The 23,095-nt window shown below is 35.6% G+C and overlaps 5 protein-coding genes and 1 long non-coding RNA gene across 6 annotated transcripts; 4 read left to right on the top strand and 2 right to left on the bottom strand.

Moving 5' to 3' along the window:
- The first annotated feature begins 232 nt into the window (after window positions 1-232).
- On the top strand, window positions 233-1,943 carry LOC100177388 (small nuclear ribonucleoprotein Sm D1-like). Its single transcript, XM_009860532.2, has 4 exons — window positions 233-386; window positions 617-693; window positions 1,108-1,308; window positions 1,705-1,943. Exons 1-4 carry the CDS (start codon window positions 373-375, stop codon window positions 1,776-1,778), a joined length of 366 nt encoding a protein of 121 aa, XP_009858834.1. The 5' UTR covers window positions 233-372; the 3' UTR covers window positions 1,779-1,943.
- A 687-nt stretch (window positions 1,944-2,630) lies between these two features.
- Window positions 2,631-4,258, top strand: LOC100175053. Its single transcript, XM_002129587.4, has 5 exons — window positions 2,631-2,901; window positions 3,144-3,211; window positions 3,441-3,504; window positions 3,698-3,856; window positions 4,084-4,258. The coding sequence occupies exons 1-5, from the start codon at window positions 2,716-2,718 to the stop codon at window positions 4,174-4,176; spliced, it is 570 nt and encodes a 189-aa protein (XP_002129623.1). The 5' UTR covers window positions 2,631-2,715; the 3' UTR covers window positions 4,177-4,258.
- On the bottom strand, window positions 4,178-12,470 carry LOC100179686 (protein CIP2A homolog). The gene is made up of 22 exons (XM_002124119.5): window positions 12,268-12,470; window positions 11,863-12,022; window positions 11,471-11,586; window positions 11,157-11,251; window positions 10,850-10,946; window positions 10,596-10,715; window positions 10,231-10,376; window positions 9,849-9,924; window positions 9,486-9,665; window positions 9,084-9,255; window positions 8,674-8,806; window positions 8,203-8,302; window positions 7,843-7,961; window positions 7,592-7,729; window positions 7,302-7,371; window positions 7,000-7,071; window positions 6,514-6,673; window positions 5,989-6,136; window positions 5,652-5,765; window positions 5,273-5,495; window positions 4,895-4,999; window positions 4,178-4,713 (listed from the first exon to the last, which is right to left on the bottom strand). Exons 1-22 carry the CDS (start codon window positions 12,367-12,369, stop codon window positions 4,558-4,560), a joined length of 2,802 nt encoding a protein of 933 aa, XP_002124155.1. The 5' UTR covers window positions 12,370-12,470; the 3' UTR covers window positions 4,178-4,557.
- LOC113474299 lies at window positions 9,674-10,322 on the top strand. The gene is made up of 2 exons (XR_003395960.1): window positions 9,674-10,054; window positions 10,129-10,322. It is a non-coding gene; the product is annotated as an uncharacterized LOC113474299 (long non-coding RNA).
- LOC104265776 (testis-expressed protein 264-like) lies at window positions 12,397-13,674 on the bottom strand. The gene has a single exon (XM_009860531.3). It carries the CDS (start codon window positions 13,576-13,578, stop codon window positions 12,955-12,957), a length of 624 nt encoding a protein of 207 aa, XP_009858833.1. The 5' UTR covers window positions 13,579-13,674; the 3' UTR covers window positions 12,397-12,954.
- A 358-nt stretch (window positions 13,675-14,032) lies between these two features.
- Window positions 14,033-21,857, top strand: LOC100177341 (ribosome biogenesis protein bop1-A-like). Its single transcript, XM_002129739.5, has 17 exons — window positions 14,033-14,186; window positions 14,432-14,501; window positions 14,589-14,707; window positions 15,199-15,321; window positions 15,713-15,867; window positions 16,207-16,324; window positions 16,791-16,892; window positions 17,243-17,362; window positions 17,826-17,939; window positions 18,207-18,368; window positions 18,662-18,812; window positions 19,173-19,311; window positions 19,578-19,794; window positions 19,999-20,184; window positions 20,459-20,561; window positions 20,939-21,131; window positions 21,480-21,857. Exons 1-17 carry the CDS (start codon window positions 14,130-14,132, stop codon window positions 21,631-21,633), a joined length of 2,283 nt encoding a protein of 760 aa, XP_002129775.1. The 5' UTR covers window positions 14,033-14,129; the 3' UTR covers window positions 21,634-21,857.
- The last annotated feature ends 1,238 nt before the right edge of the window (window positions 21,858-23,095 follow it).

The raw sequence follows: 23,095 nt of genomic DNA, 5'->3' as shown, positions 1-23,095 counted from the left end.
GAGAGTATGCACTTCTTTAAAGTTGTATTGCAAAATTGTTTGCTAATTTTTATACTAAAAGTCTTGACTTTTTATACTAAAAACTCGAAATAATTGATAAGTATACTCTGCTAAAGAATACCAACACTAAAACTAAACGTATCGTATTAAATTACCATGCCCTTGTCAACTTTATTTACACAAACGCAATTCATAAAAAGTCCCCATCGAATATTAAGAAATTTAAGTTACCCGAAAATCGTTGGTCATCACTGCTAAGCACGAACACCAAGCGCGGCATTTTCACGTCGATCGTACAAGTAACGTTCGTCAAAATATTTTGTCGTGAGTTTTAACTCATTTTCAATCTTTCTAAGCAATTCAAAGGTTATCATGAAGCTTGCAAGGTAAGATACTCTCTATCTCCGTCGGTTTTTGTTGTTAACAGTTCGATATTTCTTATTTTTAACTGTAAAAGACATAACCATAGTTTTGGCATTTTTTCGTTTATATAATTTATTTTTCACAACTCTTGACGTATATGAATAAAAACCATGTGTTTTATGGGATATGAGGTTTTGCTAATATATTTATTGTTGCGTTTTACTATTTTTCTGATAAATTGTATGTTTTTTAGATTTTTGATGAAACTTAGTCACGAAACTGTGACAATTGAATTGAAAAATGGAACACAAGTGCATGGAACTATTACTGGTATGCATTGTGTGTTTAGTAATATGTTGTGGGACAAATAGCGGACTCAATTAACCGCAGTCTCTTTTACTAAGATTTTCTCACTCTAGTTTTTACATAATAACAGTTGGGCTGGAATAGTTTCATTCCAGTTATACAACATAAGTGTAAGAGTCAGGTATTATACCAAGCTCAAAACTCAATGTTATTCACTAATACCTATATACCCCTGGACCTGAATAGACAATTCAGTACACAGGGTGTTTTATTTAAAACAGATTACAGTTGAATAAAGTAGAAACAGAAAATTTGGTATTAACTATGACTATGTACTTCTAAATGGAATACATATAGTAAACACTTTTTGTGACCTAGATTTTTATACTTTGAACTTTGCTCTTGTGGTCTTACCAAAGCACAATCTTTCTATAACAGGTGTTGACATCTGCATGAACACACATTTAAAATCGGTGAAAATGACAGTAAAGAACCGAGATCCCGTAAACCTGGACACTTTGAGTATTCGTGGCAACAATATCCGTTATTACATCCTCCCAGACAGTCTTCCCCTTGATACACTGCTAGTGGATGAAGGACCAAAGCAACCTAAAGGAGGATTTAGAGATCGTGGAAGGGGTAAGGGTTTATTTCAGTATTCTGGTTTTCAAGAACTGTTTACCCCAGCGTTTCCCCAAACTTAAAAAAGCCTAAACATTTGCCTCGACCCTTTACAATTATTTTCCCTATAATGCTTTGTGAATTCACGATAGAGACATCCTAGTTACAATCAATAATGTGCTTTGCGGTACCTCCTTTGAAACAGCAACCGTACCCTAGTTGATCCGTGGACACCAGCACGCCTTTATCTCATAGGTTAGGGGTTCGAGGCTTAGCAGTAACTTTCTGCAAGCCATGTGAGTATTTTGGCAAGATACTTAACAACAACAGTTGCTTGAATCAATTGCTCCTTCATGGTTGTCTAAATTATCAGCCATACATTGCAAAAAATGATTTAACATTCTCACCTTTTAGGTCGTGGTCGAGGACGTGGGCGTGGTCGTGGAGTTCGTGGGCGTGGCAGAGGCGGACCACCACGTCGATTTTAAACCAGAAAAATCATTCACTCATCTCTATCTTACGTATATTACACTTGAAGTAGAATGGATAATTTCATTCAATCTTTAGGTTTACGTTTATGGAGATGGACTTATTTGGATATTTGAAAATCGTGACTTTTATTGAATAAAACACCTGCTGCCGAGTTTTATAATTGAAGACGTTCGTTTTAGTGTAGTTTTTGTTGTGTCAAATTAAATGTAACGTAAAAGCAAGCCTGTTGACAGTTTTCTGAGACGCGTTAGTCTGGGTTCACGAAGTTTTTATACGGTATAAGTTTTTACAAGGGCAGAAAATAGCAACACAGCTTTGTAATCTTTTATGTTATTACCTTAGTATACGATAACTAATTTTCGGATGTAGCGTAACTTTTGGTTGGGACAAGAAATTTTAAGGTATAGTTTAAATGTGAGTGTTTTTCGTTGTACAGCATTTGATTTAGGCGAGGCCACGTATTTGAAATAAGAATTTAGGAAGATTAATTCGGAGATTCTAAACTTATTTAACCAAAAAGAAACACAAATGCCATTTACAAGCGCCGCAAATACACAATTCTCGTAAAATCCCCGAAACCTGCGTCCCGCTAATTATTTCGAATTCCAGACGCTTTTGTGACGTAACAATCATTAGCCGTAAAAGAGGAATTTTCAACCTCAGTCTTGTTCAGCTGTTGTACTGGAAGGTCGTGTTTTTTAGTTCCAGTTTTTATTGGATTAAAAAAGCAAATGAAGTTATATAAATTGGTAAAGTTAGATTCGGCTAAGTATTGCTGTAGGATACAGATTTTAAAGCTTCAGATTACGTTTAGATAAAGTTTGATTTGTAAGCCATAGCCAAACTTTAAATTAAAATTGATAACATTTTAATGATTTCGTTGTCGTTTTTAGTATTTTTACTTAGAATCAGTTGCGGTTAGCTCTTACGGCCATGACAGACGTTCTAATTTGTGACCCATTTAATGAGAAAAAGGTGACAAAAGCATCAAAAAGGAATAAGCAACGAAAACAAGCCAAAAATAAGCACAAAGGTGACGACTCGCCAGAACCTGTATCGGGCAATGACAGCTCGCTAGCTGGCCTACGTCATCAGATGGAACTTGCACAAAAACAAGAGGTATAGGTGACGTCATGGACACGTCATTCGTCATATCCGTAGAAATTTAAAAAACTGTTTTGGTTTGTAACTTGTAAGACTAGACTACCGTTAGCTTCAAAGTCCAAAATATATGAACGAATTAAATATTTTTCTTTACAAAACATATAGTTTGATAAAACACCACATTTTACTCATGCGATCGAATTTGCTAAGTTGCCTAAAGTAGTCGTGATATTAACACCGTTTTACACTTAATATAGGATCACGTGCTAATGAACAAATTGCGGCAAAAAATTTGGTTGTTGCAAGACGCTGCTGCTGGAGTTAAGTAAGTATTAACGTGAGAAAGAATGTAACTTACGAATCCTCGCGTGGTGGGGTAACGACAGTCGTTATAACACGGGTGTTCTGTTTCATAAACTTCGTGCCCCGTATTTAACTATGTAGGTAATTAGTTTACCTTTTCTACACATTTATTTTAGACCTTGATTTTACTAATTTTCAAAAATAGGATTACTCTTCATAATATGCGAGTTACTCTTCAAAATTACCTACAGGTCAAACGTCTCGAAGGAAACGTTAGCTGCCATTTTCCAAGACACAACAAACGTTAAGAAAACGGTAAATGCGATATTTTATCACTCAATATTAGCTTACATTAAAGAGTCATGGGTGTTGTACATATATGTGGACTAATATATTCTACGTATACACAAGGCATGGTATACTTAAACACTAATCATATACCTCATGCTCGCCGCCATGCTTTAATGCAAATTGCAAGTACCACTTAAATATTCCCTTTTATTCTTAGATAACGTTTGAAAGGCCTTTGAACGCGGATGTTCCAACATTAGAAGATACAAAACGAGAGGTCTTGGATAAAAAGATGAGAAAACTGCAGAAGAAAAAACAGGACATCCAGAAACTAAAAGATCGACTTGGAAGCGGCGAGAAGCTCGAAAAAACGCAGGTTTGATGTGATTTCATTCTATTTTCTTGTCCCATTTGGTAGTAAACAGAGGACAATCAAAGAATTATAAAACTAATCCTTACGACTCTCATAGACCGTTGTTAATTGTTCAAAACACGATCAGGATACTTGGATATTATGTGCTAAAGGTGTCCCGTCTTCCCCTACTCTACTGCAGTACCTATACTATATATTAGTAACTACTAGAACCATGTCTTGCATTCTAGCTTCTTAAAATCGAGAGAGAAAGGGAACTTGATGACGAAATCGATGACGTAGAAGACGAGCTATTTCAAATCCAGCAACAACAGCGACGTTAAGTTAAGTAACGTTGCGTTTATTTGGTTGGAAAGACAGCGTTATAAAATGCGAAATGAATAAATGAACGTACGGGCCAAGAGATATTGAAATCTACGTGTTTTAAAGTTATGGCACTTGATGTAAATCGCTGTATACGCGATATAGTTACTCGGTTGCGTGTTAGGACAAGGTTAAAATAATACACGCTTAGCCAGTCGCGTACGATGCTACTGCAGAAAAAACTACCAGTTTGAACGAATTTAAAGGAGTATAAAGTTATAATATATCACAGGAATAATATGTGGCACTAGCGGGATGACTTTCAAATTGAAAGTGCGAAATATTTTGAAAACGGACGCAAATATGTTATTACCAAAACGAGGATGCGTGAATCACGTGATTCACGCTTGGCTGCCCCTAATATTGTTGGACAGTTCAGTTATCATGAGTAATGTCTGAGCTTGCTTGTCGAGTTTCTGTCGCAAACTTTCAATCGCTTCGTCCTTTTCTGTGAGCGCCTTCGCCCCGTCTGCTCGTTCCGCGTCCAGTGTTGCCACCTAAAACAGTGTTGACCGGTAAAAAATCGATATTAATATGGGATAATTTTCTTTTACACTAGAGAAAATGTACTTCTGCCACTAGAACAGTAAAAAAGCCAAAGCCAGCTGTTTGCCTTAAAATGTTTCAAATGAAAAACTTTAACATATTGTGCACTTTTATATAAGAGGGGAACGTTACCTTTTTATGCATTGAGTCGAGTTTGGAATTGAGTTTTTTGATTTCTGTGTTTCTCTCTTTCACAATGTGTTCAACTTGTTGTTTGCTGTGTTCTTGTGAAGACACCTTGAGAAAATAACAATAATAATATATTGATAATTTATTCCCAACTGTTCTATACTGTATGGGTGACCAAGGACCTGGGGTTTATGCCAGATTTGACCCATTACCTCTAAAAAATGCCTCCCAACCTGTAGGGTAATGTAAGTTCCCCAACCTTGCAATCTTTTTAAAGAGTTAAAAATCTTCTATAAGATGTACTCTTTAATGAGAAATAATACACCACGAGACCTAATAATTAATCCCAAGATGCAATATACCCTAAACAACCAACTCCACCTTTATTTTAAGATCCTTTATATCATCGTCTTTCTTCACAATTGTCAACTTCATCTTCTTGATTAAAACCTCACATTGCGTCTTCTCCTGCCTCAACTGATGAACTTCTCGGTCTTGTTCTTCTACAAGTTGTGTGAGGTCCGAAACGGAGGACTCCAGCTCTGATATTCTCTTCATCAGTTGTAATCTTTCCTCTTCTAATTCTTCAAGACGAACAGTTGCTCTAAAAAAAAGGCAAATACTTTATAAATCAAGACAAAATCTGAAAAAAAAAACAATGTAAATATATCTATTTTATTAGGTCCTAAATACCCCCCTCTTTGTATTTGTATATGCTTTGGCAAACTTGTTCCTCAAATCTATCAACTTTCCAACTTACGAGTTATGTTGTTGTTTCACTTTCTCGCTATGTTTTTGCATCATATCATGCAGTTCTTTCAGTGTGTCGTATTCTTGTCTAGAAGTTTTTAGGTTTCTTTCCAGGACTTCAACTCTGTATGTGGAAGATGGTTGTTAATATGTTGTGAAAGTATTGATTTTGCATAACTATGAGAAGGTATGAGTGTTTGGCTGTCTGGTGTATAAGAAGGCACCTATGTTATAACTGAACAGTGAGCAGGAGGTGTATGAATATACCATGTGTGTCTGGTGTATAAGAAGACACCCATATTACAGTACAACCTATCTATTGTAATACAAAAAAAACAGTTCCCAACTTATGCGATTTGTCTTGGAAAGCTGATTGCATCTGCTCGTACTGATCAGCAATGTTTTGTAGATTCTTATTATCTTCCACCACTGCTTCAAGCTCTCGTTCAACAGCTGTTTGCTCGTTCTCAGTTTCTCTCATGTGCCTTGCGATCTCTGCAATATGGTGGTCATTATTCCGTAATGCTCGGATATCCTTGGTCATATATAATAAGCTTAAATTCAAGGCAGGATCAAGGAACAAAGCGATATGGGTCTACACCTTTGTGTAAAAAATAAAGCATGAAATACCCATGTCGCCATGCTTCATTGCACAGCACTCTTACCCTCATAGAATAGACTCGGACCAATAAGCCTACATCCCAGGTCTCAGGTGTGCCTCACTGAAGACCTCACCCTCATAGAATAGACTGGGACCAATAAGCCTACACCCCAGGTCATAGGTGTGCCTCACTGAAGAGCTCACCCTCATAAAAAAGAACATCCTTGCCCCAATAAGCCTACATTCCAAGTTGACCTTCCAAAAACCTCACCTTCACAGCGAGCCTCGGACTCTTTAAGTAGCTCAGCCATCCTCCTAGCATCTTCTTCACACCTCCCACGTTGGAATTTATATTGCGCAATCAAGCGATCTGCTTGTGCAAGTGCAAGGGTCTTTGCTTCCAATAAATCTTCAAGGTGATTCTCCTTTGTCTGGAGTTAAAATTAAAAAACGTGTGCATTTAAAAGATCTATCCTATGGCTCAGTGATTAGGCACTCGCATTGTTAACAAAGAATACTGGATTAGTGTATTTGATACTGACAACATTGTCAGTATGTGTGCATAAGGCCTTGACTTTATACATTGTTCCAACACAGAAGTCACTACTTCCTAAATGGGTTGCAGCCTTGTGTTTCAGGGTGATAAGCAACCCTAACAGGGCAAACCTTAGGACTTTGAAGTTTAGAATAGAATGATGCACCTAATGCTTATAGTAACTAGTGTTGCACCAAGCTACATAAATAATAGCAGACTTACCACAAGTGAGGATATCTTATGCTCATATATGTCCATTATTTCGGAAGTCTTTCCAGTTGTTTCAAATTTTGACTGCAGAAAAATGAAAAAATAAACCCAACAACTAATAATACCATCATTCTATTCTATAAGGTTGAGGTTTTTGTCAAAAACCTCAGATTTAGGCCTGATTTTGCCCAAAAAAGGTATTATATATGCTGGACTACATTCAATTTTTATTTTTTTAAGATTAGATTAAAAAAGTTAGGGTGGTAGAAAATGTCGCCCAGGTACATCATAATCACCATTATGACATCATATACCTCATCATTGCTTTGTATTTTCTGAATCAAACTCAGGATATTTTCCTTGTCATCCGTGTATGCTGGAATACTGTGGTTTTATAAAGGTAAGTAGATTGAAATAAGTTTGTTATATTTATTGTAAAAATTAAAATTAACTTTTTGTTTGTTTAGTTTTGAAAGTAGGTGGAAAATTTGTGGAGAATCAAAAATAGAAGAAAAAGGTTTTAAAATAACAGACAAAAATGGAAGAAAAAAAACACAAAGATATAAAGTATAATTCAAGACACTTAAATGGTAAGTTTACATACGTTTCCATTGCTTTTACAGATCTCATAGAAGTTGATGTTTTTACTACTCGGCGGTGAGTATGGGGTACAGTGGTAGAAACTTCATTGTCACCCATTAGTGAGTTCTGTTTGTTTATAGTTGTGATTTTTTCCGCTAAACTGTAAATTAGGGAGGTTTTTAGAATTGCGGCCACTTATAACTCGACAGTGAGCATGGGGCCATTAAAATTCTAGGTGAAATAACTTGACAGTGAGCATGAGGTATTACTCACAGCACAGCAGGAAAATCTGGTAGCGGTAAAGCTTCTTGGTGTAAATGTAAAGCTGTTTGAACTCTGTTTCGTTTGCTACTTGTAATTGCTGATGCTAAAAATGGGACTATTCTGTTGTCCTGCATAAAGTAATTAAACAATTATTTTATTTAAATTAATGTATTTTATAAGAAAACTAAGTGAAATACAGCAAAAAAATGTTTCTTTAAAATCCAAAACCAAATTGAAACTATTTAGCTAAGTTAAATAAGAAAAATATTCCATTTGTACTTTTTGAAATCATGACTTTTGGGACAAAAATTATATATTAAAAAAATAGTGTTACACAATGTTTTAATCGAATTGATTAGCCCCATATACCTGTAATGTTTCATAGAGAAGCTTTTCCAAGCCTGGCAACACTGCTTTTAGTTTAAGAACCAGTTCAAGACCAAACAGAACAACATCAATACCAACATTACTGTAAAACATAGACAATTGAAGATATATTTTATAAAATGTTTAAATATGGTTTGTATGGGGTAATGAACAAACTCTGAACTAAAACCCAAGTCTTTGTTCATACACCTCATGGCCGCTTATGGGTTGTCAATTTCTAGGTAATTATTATGTCAACATTTTTGGGGTATCGTTTGTATTATATTGTGGACAATTCATACTATCCATAAGTTACGCCTTGGTTAGGGAAATTTCCTACAAGTGTCTTGCCCAAGAGTTTACAAGCCCACAATGGTAGAAGCGCCAAACCTTGAATTATTAACCTGTAGGGCAGAATCAGGCGCGATAACCACTGTGACACAGCATCAGAACAATTTTGAATCCTATATTTACCTCCATTCAGGTAGAAAAGCTCCAGACATCCCAGTAAGGTTGTGTGTAAGCTGGTGTTCAATTACTTGGGTTAAAACAACCTCACGAAAATCAGAAGCGACAAGATTACGTAATTCTTCTTCAGTACAAAGACCTAGGTAAGAAAACCAGAACCATAGATTAAATAACGGTATGTAACTTGTTATATCATCGCATTGTAGGGCAATGATAGTTGCCGTAACACGGGCGTTCTGCTTCATACATCTCGTACCCGCTTACGAGTTAAGTATGCAATTTCTGGAAGATTGTTTTTTAATGGATCAAGCCTTTTTTTTAAATATATGACAGACAATTTATACATGCAACTGCCCTGAAGTGTTTTTAAATAGCATTATGCTTATTATACATTTCTTCTATATGACTATGCGTACAACTTAAAATTTGCAGAGATTTCATGGTTTTTGTGGTGGCTGCTGAAAGCAATATCTCCGAGACTGATTGGTCCTCGTCCTTGACGGTTGGTGCCATCTGCTGGTAAATAAGTGGTACGAGATCAGCCATCCATGTCTCGTCCTCTTCGTCAAATGGACAAGACACTGCCTCCTGAGAAAATATGGACGAAAGTTAAAAGTGAAGTAAAATTTATTTAACTTAAAAATAGTAAAATACTAAGTTCTTTTTCTATTCTGTATGGGTAAGGTATTTGTTACAGATTTAGTCCAGATTTGGGCCAATATCCAAAGGCCCAGGCTGTTATTTAAATTTATTATGAAATAGTTAACCCCAATGAGTAACAAAAAATTAATCAGAGATTTAAAAGAATGAGTTCTCACCTCACAAAGTTCAAGTATTAAGTCAAGAGCGAGTAACGAAGCCTTGTGATTGGCTCTCGACACGTGCGCTGAAGCATGACTGAGCAGGGCTTTCCACGGTTCATTGCACTTGACGATTCGTTCATGCATAAAGTGACGAACACCCCTGATTTGACAGAATGACAGAAGAACTTCCAAAATCTAAAAAAACAACCAAAGAATGAAAAAACAGCAGAGATCTGTGAACTAATAAGCAGAGTTTTAGGGGTTGGTGGTACAATGTAAAAAAACTTCTAAAGAATGTCCAACGACCACAGTAAACAGTACTAAACGGTGGACAAATCTGTAAAGAATGAGGGTTTAGAGACTTTGTATTATTTTTACCTTGGCTGCCATTTGGGGAGGGGAGTTTACTGATGAAAGTAGAAGACGAGCCGCACAATTCTGTTCGCTTTCATATCTGGCAGAAAAACACTTGTTATAACTTGACAATGGGTATGAGGTGTCTGTAATATGGATCATGTCATATCTTGGCAGTGAGCATAGGACGGCACGAACACAGCTCAATACAAGCCACTGGCATTGGAGAAGTAAGATTTCTATTGCAACAGAAAACTATAAAAAAAAATAACTCCACAATGAGCATAAAGTATATTCTTTTTAGGAGGCTTTCATCACAGCTTGACAGTGTGCATGAGGGACAAGAACACAGGCTCAATACAAGTGCCTGTCATTTGTACAGACGGTAGGAAAAGAGTAATCTCACATTGTAAAGGGTTGAACCATTTCCTCATGTTTAAGCAGTTCAACACATAAGTCAGCTGCTCTGTGTTGTGTAAGAAGATCATCTGAGTTGGGTAAGCGAGAGAAAAGCAACATCAGTGTTTGGGGAACGTTTTTAATGGAGTACAGCTGAAAAACATAAGGATACATTTTCAGTTTTTTTGAGTTAACTCTGTTAAGAAAAATATATATTGTTTTTTCTGCAAAAAATGACTATATTTAAGTCTATATGGCTGAGATTCTACAGCAAGGCATATCATGGGATTAGGCCTGAGTTGGCCTATTACTCAAAACTAGACACTTAAACAGACAGTCCTGTATTGTAATGCTAGAGATTAAAAAAGTCACCTTTTTCGCAAGGTCATCCTCCCAGCAGACACAAGTCACAATGGATAGAACACTGACTTTGTTAATTATTGAATCTTGACGCAAATACTTCATAAGTGTTCGTATACGATGTGTGCCCATCTGTAAAGTAATGTTCGTTTTACCTTTATTGGCAGAAGTATTTTGGCATAACATATCATTCATATTTTTTTGTTTTTCTAAGCATCTGTATACAAACTAGCATAAAAAAACTGGATACAAACACAAATACATACCATTCCTTTAACTTGGGCTTGCAGAGTAACATTTTTTGCTACTAAGTTACTTAATACTCCAAGACAAACACTGGCATATTCGCCTGTCAAGTTGTCTCTGTAAAACAAAAAGTCATGCATTATAAAAGAGCTTCTTAATTAAAAACTGGAGTAATAGGCCTAATATGGCCTAAATCTCATGCCCATAGCATGCCATGCTGCAGGACCTCACTCTGTATATATATAATTAAATATCAACAAAAATTTGTTTTTGCATATTTTGGTTACGCCGCTGGGCGGTATGTTGTGCATCCATTGTATTTCTTACATTTGTTGCAGGAGAAAAGAGAGAAGTTTTTCAAGATGAGCAGTTGAAGATGGAACACAATTTCCGTAAGTTGTTCTTTCAAGTAACCTTAAGCACTTTAAATATGGTTTGATTAGAATGTGCTAAAAAGTTTTTAGCAAAAGGAAGAACAACAATACAAATTTTGTTTATCATTTGGAATACAATAATGAAGGTCAAATTAAATGAAACCTTTTTTATCTATAATGTGTTTTTTTACCTGCAGATTTGAATTTCATTCAACTTATTAGGTTACATTCATTTAGTTAACAATAAATTAAAACTGGTCATATTACCTGTAGAATGTTATGTGAATCTGCGGAAGACTCTGCATGCTTAACAATGTAAGCAGATAAAGCTGCAGTCAGATTAAATGTGCTGTATAAGTAATTGCATGAAAGTGGTACATTGGCTGTAGAAATAAGAAAATAGAAAAGTTGAATAAAAATAAACAAATCTGAACAAAATGCTTAACTGATACTTTTGTTGCTACCCGTGGTCACTAATGGGTGTCTAAATTTTCAGTCATACAGAGAAAAAAAAACACTCACAAGGATATATATGTAGTGCCTTGTAAGCAGGCATGAGGTGTATGAAACAGAACACTCGTTCTATAACCACTGTCATTACCCCCTTAGCATGCAAGGATAAATAAGCGTCATTAACTCCTTATTCTTGTAGTTTTTACCTATTAAGTTAAACAGTTGAAATATCTTGTTAACCAGATGTGAATCGTTGTCGTTTGCGGATAACAGCTCGACTATGGACGACAGACACTCCGCACCCAATGTGTTATAAGAGTTGAAAATTTGATCAACTTCATTCGTTTTCAAACTTGCAAGCAAAACCTAAATAAAATAGTTGATGTTAAAATGCTTGTTTAAGTTGTTTTTATATCAGTTATGGCTATGGCATACCAATAAACTGACTGTAAATAAAATTATGCACACATGTGATGTGAGAACCAAAGTATATTGTATTCTTTTTTGACTATGAGTGTAAGTGTGTAACTATAAACAATATCACCCCAGAATTTACTAAAAACCCAAAAATCAAAAGTGGTACAATATATGATACCAGTATATCACGTTACCTCAATATGTCTTAGAAGTTGTGAAAGCGTGCTCTCTGATCTACAACTCCTATATTGTGCCACAGCAAGCAGTAAAGACTTCACACTGGCCAATATTTCCATATTTGACCAAAAGGTTCACTTTTTCAACTAAAATTGACAAACGTTTTAGGATTTTTTAAACAAATAACACAAGAACGACGAATTGTGAACCCATTGCAGATATAAAATTTTTGAGTTGCAAAATCAAATAGACTTACTGACAGTACAAAAAAGAAACTAAATTCACCCATAATAGTTGTGCCAAAATTTTAATAAATTTAAGATAATTGATATGTATGTTTAAGTACCGTCTTGGAAATGCAATTTATTACAGCTTTAAATTACTAATTATACAGGTTGCATCAAATGCATGAATACAAAACAGCTGTATAATTACACTACGTAGTATGTTTGCAGAATTTTTCTTAGCAAATATAACAGCATTATAAATCATAAATAACACAAATAAATAAAAACACATTACATTGGCACCACAAAAATTATACACAAAACAATAAAATGTCTCCACTGTATTCATAAAACTTTTAAAATAGCATCAGCAATTATACAAAGCAGATTCAGAAAGGTAATTATATTTTAAGAGTAGGCTATGGCACATGGTTGGACCAATTTTTCGACTGTATTGGCGTATTGCCACACCATGTTTTAGCTTACATAATTGTCAGGCCTATATGATACACCAGGTACAAAGAAATCAGATTGCTTGCTAAGTGGTGCTAAGTAGTGAATAGTACCAGGTGTATAAATCTCTATAAATGGGTGAGCAGAAAGACGTTTTTTGTTGATAAAGTTAGTAAGAATCGGGTACACTCTCCAGGAACCAATGACAGAACAAACGTCAAAAACTAGCGGAAATTTAGCTTGCACTGCATATTCTATTGCTGGCAGCTCTGTCATTTTATAGCCTTCTTTTTCCAGCGTTTTTACGATTTTTGGGTCGGGCTTATGATCTCCTTCGGCTAATATTAGCCCGACTGCATAGTCAAGTTCATACGCCGGGTCTTTTGTACACTTGTACGGGTTTTCGTAGTAAATCCCAATGCTTTGTAGTTGCGGGAATAAAGTAAACGCTGCAGAAAAGTTGGCCCCGCAATTTTTGTAGGAACCTGTGTATGTTTTATATCCAATGCAAACGTTTTGTATAACAGGCTTTCCAACGCATACTGTGATATTTCCAAATATTCCGACGTGGACTAATAAGTAAAGTACGGTAGATACAAGGCATAAGAACGTTATAGCAATAAGTATTAGTAAAATTAGGTATTCCATGTCCAAAAACTATAATTTTGCTGCAAAACCGTATCGATTTTTCGATTTCTGCTACAATCAAAACAAAACGAAATACGCGCTATGAGAAATCACTCGAGCGTTAAGTAAGGTTGTAAATAAAATTTGGGTTCTATTTAAATTTCTCTAAAAATATAAATTTATAATAATAAAATGTATTCAGTGTAAAATTGAATGGTTTTGTCAAATTTAATTAAAATCGTTTAAATGACTTATTTTTTACACTTGTCGAAAAGACTGGTCGACCATGTGTGATTCGCAGGGTGTTTTCCCTTTCGAGTTGCATGTGTAAAAAATATTTGGAATGTGCGAATGTGACTTTCATTTTTATCTTTGCGTGGCGGCGCAACGACAGTCGTTATAACGTAGGTGTTTAGTTTCATACACCTTGTGCCAGCTTACAAGTTTCCACACTTGTAACTTTGTGGGTGATAGTTTTTTTGTATTTTGTACGTAAAAGCTAAAACTAATCTTATGATATAAAATTTAGTATTTACCAGATTAATCTACGTTTGTTACATAAAACTACAAGTATGAAGAAAAAGAGACCACTGAGTGAATTACAGACCTCTATACTGGGAGAGAATGAGGTAAAACTTAAGTTTTTTTGTGAGTAATTGAATGTTACTTATTTATCCTTATGTGACAGGCAATGACAGTGGGTATAACACGGGTGTTTTGTTTCACACACCCCATGCCCACTTATGAGATATTACAGATTTTTTTATGTACTGATATATCATAGAGAGCATTTTTTAGCTAAAAAAGGTTATTCGGGAAAACGTTAACCCATCAGAGATTTGTTTTGCTGCAATTATTTGTGATTTTACTTCAGGAAAACTTATTCACAAATAAGCCCATAGAAGAAGAAGAGTCAGAGAATGAAGAAGAGAACGAAGAAAATGGTATTTTTTATTTTTTTTTGCCAGTTATATGAATTAGTCGATTCTATATTAATATTTAAATGATATATTTTTAAACCGCCCACTCAGTGGCAGAAGAGAGCGAGAGCGATTATTCTGGACTTGGTGAGGATGAGGACTCTGATTCAGATGACTCTATGTTGGGTGAAGAGGATAGTGATGTAGAAGAAGGGGAAGAAGTGAATGAGGTGTGGAGAAACTTGTGATAGATTTATGTTGCCTTGATTTGTTCATATTGTAAAACATACTTATAAACATATTATATATATGACACATACATATAAACATATTATAAAACATACACATTTTAAAACACACACAGGATAAGCTTATTTGCTTTGCAACACACTACTGTGGCACAAATATAAAGACAGCATGACTCTACCACCAAAAGCGTCATGATTTTGTTATTTTTAGAAAAATCGGGGTAATATTGTTAAAATGACATGGTTATCCATGCACTCCTTTGACTATAGTAGGCAAAAACTTGCAGTTTCTTCATATTGTTTTGAGAAGACTGAAAAATAAGCCAAACTCATGCTTAATTTTGGATAAATGTTATGTTGCATATTCTGTAAATTTGTGTTGACTTTAACTTGAGATAGCCTATACTGTTGAAGATTGTTTCTAAACTGTATTTATACAATGCATTTTATTTAAAAAACTTGTTAAATTTTAGAAATCAACAGAGCCAACACAACACACAGAAGAAAAAAAGGAAACAAGCGAAGTTGTGGCAAAAATAAATGAAAAACTTGAGAAACAAACTGAAGATAATGATAATGACACTTCAGATGAGGAGGTTAGTTGTCTACACAAGTTAACATAATCTTTAAATGTTTTCTAAAATTAAAATAAAAAAATTCTGATATTGTTTTTTTTTGTGAATAAAATTGAGTTTGCAATGCCAGGATAGTCATGCTCACATGGGTTTTCTACACTGCATTTATCACTTAACGTTAGAGCAAATAAATTGGATTCGCTGCATAGAAATACATGTCTTAACTATTCCTGTCTCTACTTCATTTTTGAAGTGCCAATGCATCTCAGATAACAAAACATCCAGATACTTCTGCTACCAGGCATAATGTAATCTTTAAGCGGCTCGTATAGTATAAAAGCATGGTCAATTCCAACGTTTCAGCACCATTTTTTCAGGGAATGTAATTCTTTAAATATTTATTCCCAACCAGGACAGCAGAAACACAGTTGGTAACATACCCATGCAATGGTATGAAGACTTTCCTCATATTGGTTATGACTTGGATGGGAAAAAGATCGCAAAACCAATTCGAAATAACGATGAATTGGATAAATTTCTCGATAAAATGGACAACCCAGAATACTGGTAAGTTGGGTGCACATGAATGAATGAATGTAACTTGCTTATCCTCATGTGGCTGGAAACGATAGTTGTTATAACACGGTTTTTCTGTTTCATACACCTCATGTTAGCTTACGAGTTACCACATCTTTATGGGTGATAATTTTTTGGGGATTTTTTTGTATAATTTGGCCCTGCTTGTTTGTATAGACACCTAACAGCAAGGTAATAGCTATATCAAGCTTAAAACTGGTATACTAAAACATATGCTGTCACCTTCTTTTAAAAGTTGTGCTTAAACAAGTTACATTCACGCATTCAAAACTTTATTAGCAACTCATTTTGTTCATTTTCTGACCACAGGAAAACGATCCATGATAAAACAACAGGGAGAGACCATGTTTTAACTGAAGAGGAATTGAGTTTGGTTAACAGAGTACAACGAGGTTATTTCTACGATGCTAAATATGACCCTCATGAAGTAGGAATTTCGAATATCATATTTCTATTTCTATTTTTTTGATATTTCTATTTCTACATTTTCATACACTGTTATAGTTTTTGAAAATATATCTATGAGAGTTCCAGCCAAACTGGTGCTTATTGAACTTTTGCATACAGTTAGTACTATAGATTTAAGGCCCCTTCCAAATTTTTCCTGTCTGTTTCCTTAAAAAGATATTTAAACAGAAAACCAAGTTTTCCACCCTAACATTTTTAACAGTACTTTCTGTTCTTCTTTAGCGCTTTTGATATATATATATAAACAATAAATATATTCCCTATGTTTCATCTGCCATTCAGCAAGAATTTGAGTAAAATTAACATGTATATATTATACTAGCAAAACTAAAAAGAGACTGTGTTACATTTTGCCCAATAGCCGAAGTAACCATACTTTCAATCATATTTAACTTTAACTTACAATCTTATACTTCTCATTACAGCCATACGTTGACTTTTTCACCAATGAAAAAATGTTACACCCAATAAATAACGCCCCTGCTCATAAAAGAAGTTTCACCCCTTCTCTGGTGGAAAAACGAAAAGTAAGTTCCATTGGTTAGTATTGGTATAATATGTTTTGCCTGGTGTGGTTAGCACGCCTGCCCTTGGCTGCCCATAGCTCAGAGTTCATGGGTTTCATGCTCCATACTATTGTTGGCGAGTGGATCGATGGGCAAGACACTTAACAGCAATTGCTCCAGCCTAGTAGTCACTAATGAGTTGCCTAAATTATCAGCCATATGTACATTAAAAAACAGTCACAAAGTTTCAGATGTACCAACTGGTAATCAGGCACAAAGTGTATGAAACAAAACACCTGTTATAACAACCACTTTAGAATAAAACAAGTTTTATTCATATTGTTTCCCATTATAATGTAATTATTACTTAGGTTGGCAAGCTTGTCCATGCTATTAAAATGGGTTGGCTAAAAGTTGGCAAGCCTAAGCAAGATGATGAAGAACAAATCAAGTTCTATGATTTATGGGCAGATGTGAATGATGATAAAAAGGTAGTTCTATATTTTGTGGTCAAGAAATGTATACATTATGAAATTTATATTGTAATGTAGTTTTTGGCCAACTATCTACACCATCAGTGCTTGCAATTTCTGAGTTACAACGTCTTTAGTTATTTATGTGGCATTGGTATAATGTTATATCATATATGGGTGCCTGGGATCACTTTTCGTGTGACCATAAATATTGAAAAAGTGGCAAGTTGTTTTAGCACCCATGTTTTAAGCCTTAACTAGCTTTTCCCCTACTGCTAGGTGTTAGCTGTTATAAGCGCCACATAAATCAATGAGGTTCCCTATGTTTGACAACTGAATGTAACTGTGTTATAGCAATGTTACCCCGGATTTAGTTTAAAATTTAAATCCGCCAAAATTTGATTATATTTAACGTAAAATTGCAATCTCAAATGCGTCCGATAAAAAAAGCACTCAGATTAACTACTTTTTAACCTACTAGAGCCATAGTGAACTTGCGAGACAGAAAATGCACATTCCTGCACCTAAACCAGCACTGCCAGGGCATGAAGCATCTTATAACCCACCCCCAGAGTATTTGCCAACTCAAGAAGAGGTAATGTGCTGTGTATAGGTTGTATGAATTGTCAGTCATACAGAAAAACAATCACCCACTAAGTTACATACATGGTAACCCGTGAGCGGACACAAGGTGTATGAAACAGAACATCGGTGTTATAATTTATAATGATTGACGTTGCACCGCTACGTGAGATAAAGAAGTTAAAATCATTCATGTATGTACTTAAAATACACCCGTATTACAACAACTGTCATTCTCTAGACCCTAGGATAAATAGGTTACACTCATTAACTCCTTTAGATTGACCAATGGAAAGAAGACGACCCAGAAGACCGGAAGTTTGATTTCATCCCCGAGAAGCACGATGCATTGAGAAGAGTTCCTCAATATCCCAAGTTCATCCAGGAGAGATTCGCCCGATGCCTCGATCTTTATCTGTGTCCTCGTCAGAGGAAAATGAAGGTAAGATGAAAGAGACCAAGTTTTTTTTATTATTAATGGCTGAAGTCCTACAGTGCATGTCATGAGACCTAAGGTTTAAGCAAAAGTTGGCTCATTACCACAACACCTAGGGTGCTAAAACTTGTCTCTTGAGGATACTGTTATAATTGTGTTCTTTGTTTACTACCAAATGAGACAATAAAAGAGAATGAAAACATGGACCATCTATCCCTACTATATACTGTGGACTATGACTGAATTACACCATTCATTTTTTGCAATTTTATACAAATTTTTATACTTTTTTCTTTCAGTTTAACGTGAACCCTGATGACCTTATCCCTGACCTCCCTAAACCCCGTGACCTTCGACCTTTCCCCACCGTACAAGCTCTGTGTTACAGGGGTCATCAAGCCATGGTCCGTACTATATCGGTGGATACTACAGGACAATGGTTGGCATCAGGTGTGTTGTGTTTGGGGACTTGACAGTTAGCATGAGGTGTATGAGTCCCCATGTGTGTTTGGTGTATAAGAAGACACTCATGTTATAACTCAACAGTAAGCATAAGGTGTATAAATAGTAGATACACCATATGTGTCTGGTGTATAAGAAGACACTCATGTTATAACTTGACAGTGAGAATGAGGTGTATGAATACACCATGTGTGTCTGGTGTATAAGAAAACACCTATGTTATAACTTGACAGTGAGCATGAGGTGTATGAATACACCATATGTGTCCGGTGTATAAGAAGACACCCATGTTATAACTGGACAGTGAAACTTGAAATAACTTAATAAAAATTTTACACAAATTCCCAGGTTCTGACGATGGTGTAGTTAGAATATGGGAAGTACAAACAGCTCGTTGTGTGCGTGAACTTAAAATAGATGAAAAGGAAGCAATCAAATGTATATCATGGTGTCCTAATACCAGTGTGTGTCTTCTAGCTATCACAGTGTAAGTATATTTTACTTTTTAATGTGTATTTACCTTTTTAGTGTGGTAAACACCATTTCCCCCTTTTTAGTATTGGATTCTTTATGTGTTTTTTTTCTTCTTTTTAATGTTTGTCACATTTTTACTGATGTTTTACTACAAAATTTGGTAATCTATGCTATGTGGGTGAGGTCCTTGTAAAGGACCTGAGATTTAGGCTAAATTGGCCCATAACCCCAACACCCAGACCTTTTTTGTTACACAAATTTTTTCCAAAACTTTTTTAGTGACACGAAAATTATAATTTTGAACCCCTACATTGGAGATCGACTGGTTGCCCAGGCAACCGACAGCCTCCTCCAATCATATGAGCCAAATGAGGAGGAAGAGGAGCAGAGTGGGAGCAAGAGTGAGAAGAGCAATTCCCTCATTCCTCCCTGGAGATCTGTAGAAACAGGATTAGAATATCAAGATGGGTACAGGCTTGTTATAACACATCCAAAAGTATGTCATTTTCAAAGTTTTATATATTTATTCGTATTTATATGGGTAGTAATGGACCAACTTTGGCCTAAATCCCAAATCACATGGCGTGTCACGCTGTAGGACCTCACTCACATAGAATAGAATGAACTAACATTAATTATTTTCCCACAGTTTCTTCAAAATCAAAAAAAAATTCACCAATTTCACCAATTTTATCTCCAGGCAGTATCCAAGGTTACATGGCATGCCAAGGGCGATTACTTTGCAGCCACCGTGCCCAACAATTCCAATGCGCAAGTATTCTTGCACCAACTCACTAAAAGAAGGTCTCAGAATCCCTTCAGTAAATGCAAGGGAGCAGTACAGAGCGTGCTGTTTCATCCGAACCGACCTTTCTTCTTTGTGGCAGTAAGCAAAAATTACACTAAGTTAATCTAGTATGCTATTATTATTATGTTTAATGGTAACACTTAGTGTAGTTTTGCAAATTTTTGGTTATGTTTGAGTTACATTGGTGTTTTTTTATACATCAAACGCACATGGTGCATTCATACACCTCATGCTCGCTGTAGAAGTATAAGTAACATGATTTTTTTATCTCTTAAGCGTATACTGCAGTACTTATTTACATTTGTAGCATTACATTACCGCACAAAATATCCAAAACCCAAATCTTTTACAGACGCAGCAATACGTACGTGTCTACAACTTAGTAAAACAGCAGCTTTCGAAAAAACTCTTGTCAAACGCAAAATGGATTTCATCAATTGCCATTCATCCAGGAGGTAAACGCTTTATACAAACCTAATTTTGTTCATTTTACAATAAGTTAATATGTTGTCTATCTGTTGTAGTGGTTTAGTCCGTAATGTATGGTTGTATTTGTACTTACAGCTTGTTTCAACAACAGGATCTTTTCTATTTTAAAAAACTGTTCTTTGGCATATAACTAGAATTGTGTTCAATAATCACCCACAAAGTTACATACACCGTATCTCGTAAACAGTCACGAGTTATATGAAACAGAACACCCGTCGTTACCCTGCCATGCAAAAAATTACGTTCATTCATTCACATTTGTTTTGCTGTACCAAAGTTGCATACGTGGTAACTCGTTAACAAGCATGAGGTGTTTAAAATCTAACTCTATATAAACACACAGGTGATAACTTGATCGTTGGGAGTTACGACTGCCGTCTTTCATGGTTTGACATGGACCTATCTTCCAAGCCATACCGCACAATGCGTTATCATAAACGCGCTATACGTGCGTGTTGCTTCCATCGAAAATATCCACTTTTTGCTTCAGCTGGTGATGATGGGTCAATTGTAGTTAGCCATGGGATGGTATACAGGTATTTTTAATGTTTTTCCCCATTTTTTTTTTTTTGAATGAATGAATGAATGAATGTAACTTATTTATCCTCGCATTAAAAGGCAAAGTAAGTTACATGCATTGATACATTTTTAAACCTTTGAATGTTTTTATTTTACTGTAATCTAGTAGGTTGGGGTAAGATGATTCGTATTTTTATTCTCTTTTATAGTCGAGGAGCATAAGGATCGGGAAATATGGCATGTTGTGTGCTGATGGTTTCCATCTTACCCCGCAGTACTAGATATATCTTGCTCAGAAACTCTTAATCAATAAAACTTTTACTAACATATTACTAAATCGTAAACTATTTGTTTCTATCCTACAGTGATTTAATGCAAAATCCGCTAATCGTGCCGGTTAAAGTACTGAAAGGTCACAAAGTAGATCGTAACCTTGGAGTCCTGGATTGTTGTTTCCATCCTCACCAACCATGGATCTTCTCATCCGCAGCAGATAATACGATTCGTCTTTTCTCTTGAGTTTAAAGCTCAACTCTTGGGTTGTGCTGTATACCTGTTAAAACGCTAGTTTTTCTTGGGTGTCTTAACGCCAAAATCCGTCTTGAGTGCAAGTTTTTCTTGTGCTTTGCTAAAAAAAGCAAAAAGACGTAATTCTGAAGCGTTTTTCCACTTTCTAGTGTGACTCGCTTAGTTTTACTGTCTCCTTGTTTAAAAATATTAAAAGAATTAATCTGCGGTCGGTATTAGTCGCTATCTTTATCGTTTCGGCTCAAAATAGGTTAGAACTATAAATCCACGCGCAGAGTCCATTAGCTTTTTAGTGTTCCTATACTAATCGGAAAGCTTACTAAATATTCTAGTACAGAAAAACTTGTTAAAGGGTATGGCAGTGTAACTTTAAATGTATTGACTGGGTTTTGCTGTGTTTAGTTACTCGGCCTGTTTTTCTTGATGTCGGTTCGTACATTCCAGCGCTTTTATTCTGGCGTTAATTGTTAGGACGTGCTTTTAAGAAGTTGGTTATACACTACTTGGTAAGTTGGTTAGTTTATATTCGAGTATAAGAACATCTGAGGGAAGCTTATCAGTGTTTGCTATATTTGCTACGTGAAAATATGCAGTTGATTTGAAATTTAGCTCCGGGTAAGTTCTGTTATTAATTTTATGCGTCCTGCTGTTTAAACTGAAGCTATCAGCTGACGAAAAGAATAATTAGATAACTGGGTCTTTAATAATATAGTTATATGTGTAACCGGTTCACTGCTTCTATTTAGTTCGTGGTTGTAAAGCTTAAACGCCACGAATAATCGTTGAGCCTACTATATGTTCTACTAGGTTGCCCTTCGATTTCCAATTGTATGATTCGCGGGAATTGACGGTCACGATACCCACCGGGAAGCAATGAAATGGTCGGTGTTGGGTCGTGTATGCCTATTTGGGGCTTACGCAATAGGGACGTTTTTCTATGGCTCTGATTTAGCCCACCGACCGCTATTTTTTATGCCGAACTGTCGCGAAAATGGAATTTATTTATTACAGTTTAATACGTGGTTATACACCCTCACGAAAATTGGCATGCCATTTGGCAGACAAAACCAAAGAGATTAAAACAAAATTTCTGGTTTTAAAAAAAAATTTTTATCGCTTTGGACAAAACTATATATCTACGTAAAAACAAAATAAATACTTAACTTTGTTATGGCAGTTAACCAACAAGAACGTTTTCAACTTTTAAATCCGTGAGTACCTTCGTTCACAATCGCAAAATAGAGGCCTCGTATTAAGACATTTCTTGGATGTCCGCGACCGCTCGTTCAAGACAGTCGTGATTACGTATCTTGTATTGTATATACAAACACTGAGCTGTATGCGTGTGTTGCATGCATAGGTGTAAATCGTGTGATTACTTCGATTTCCGATTTTATAAACCTACGTCGTCTGTAGTGAAACTGCCAAAGAAAGAGACTGGCGGTCCCGAACC

The sequence above is a fragment of the Ciona intestinalis genome, chromosome 6 (genome assembly GCF_000224145.3).
Source record: "Ciona intestinalis chromosome 6, KH, whole genome shotgun sequence".
NCBI lineage: Eukaryota > Metazoa > Chordata > Ascidiacea > Phlebobranchia > Cionidae > Ciona > Ciona intestinalis.
Note: the sequence above shows the minus strand (reverse complement) of the source record. Positions and strands in the feature narration are given on the sequence as shown.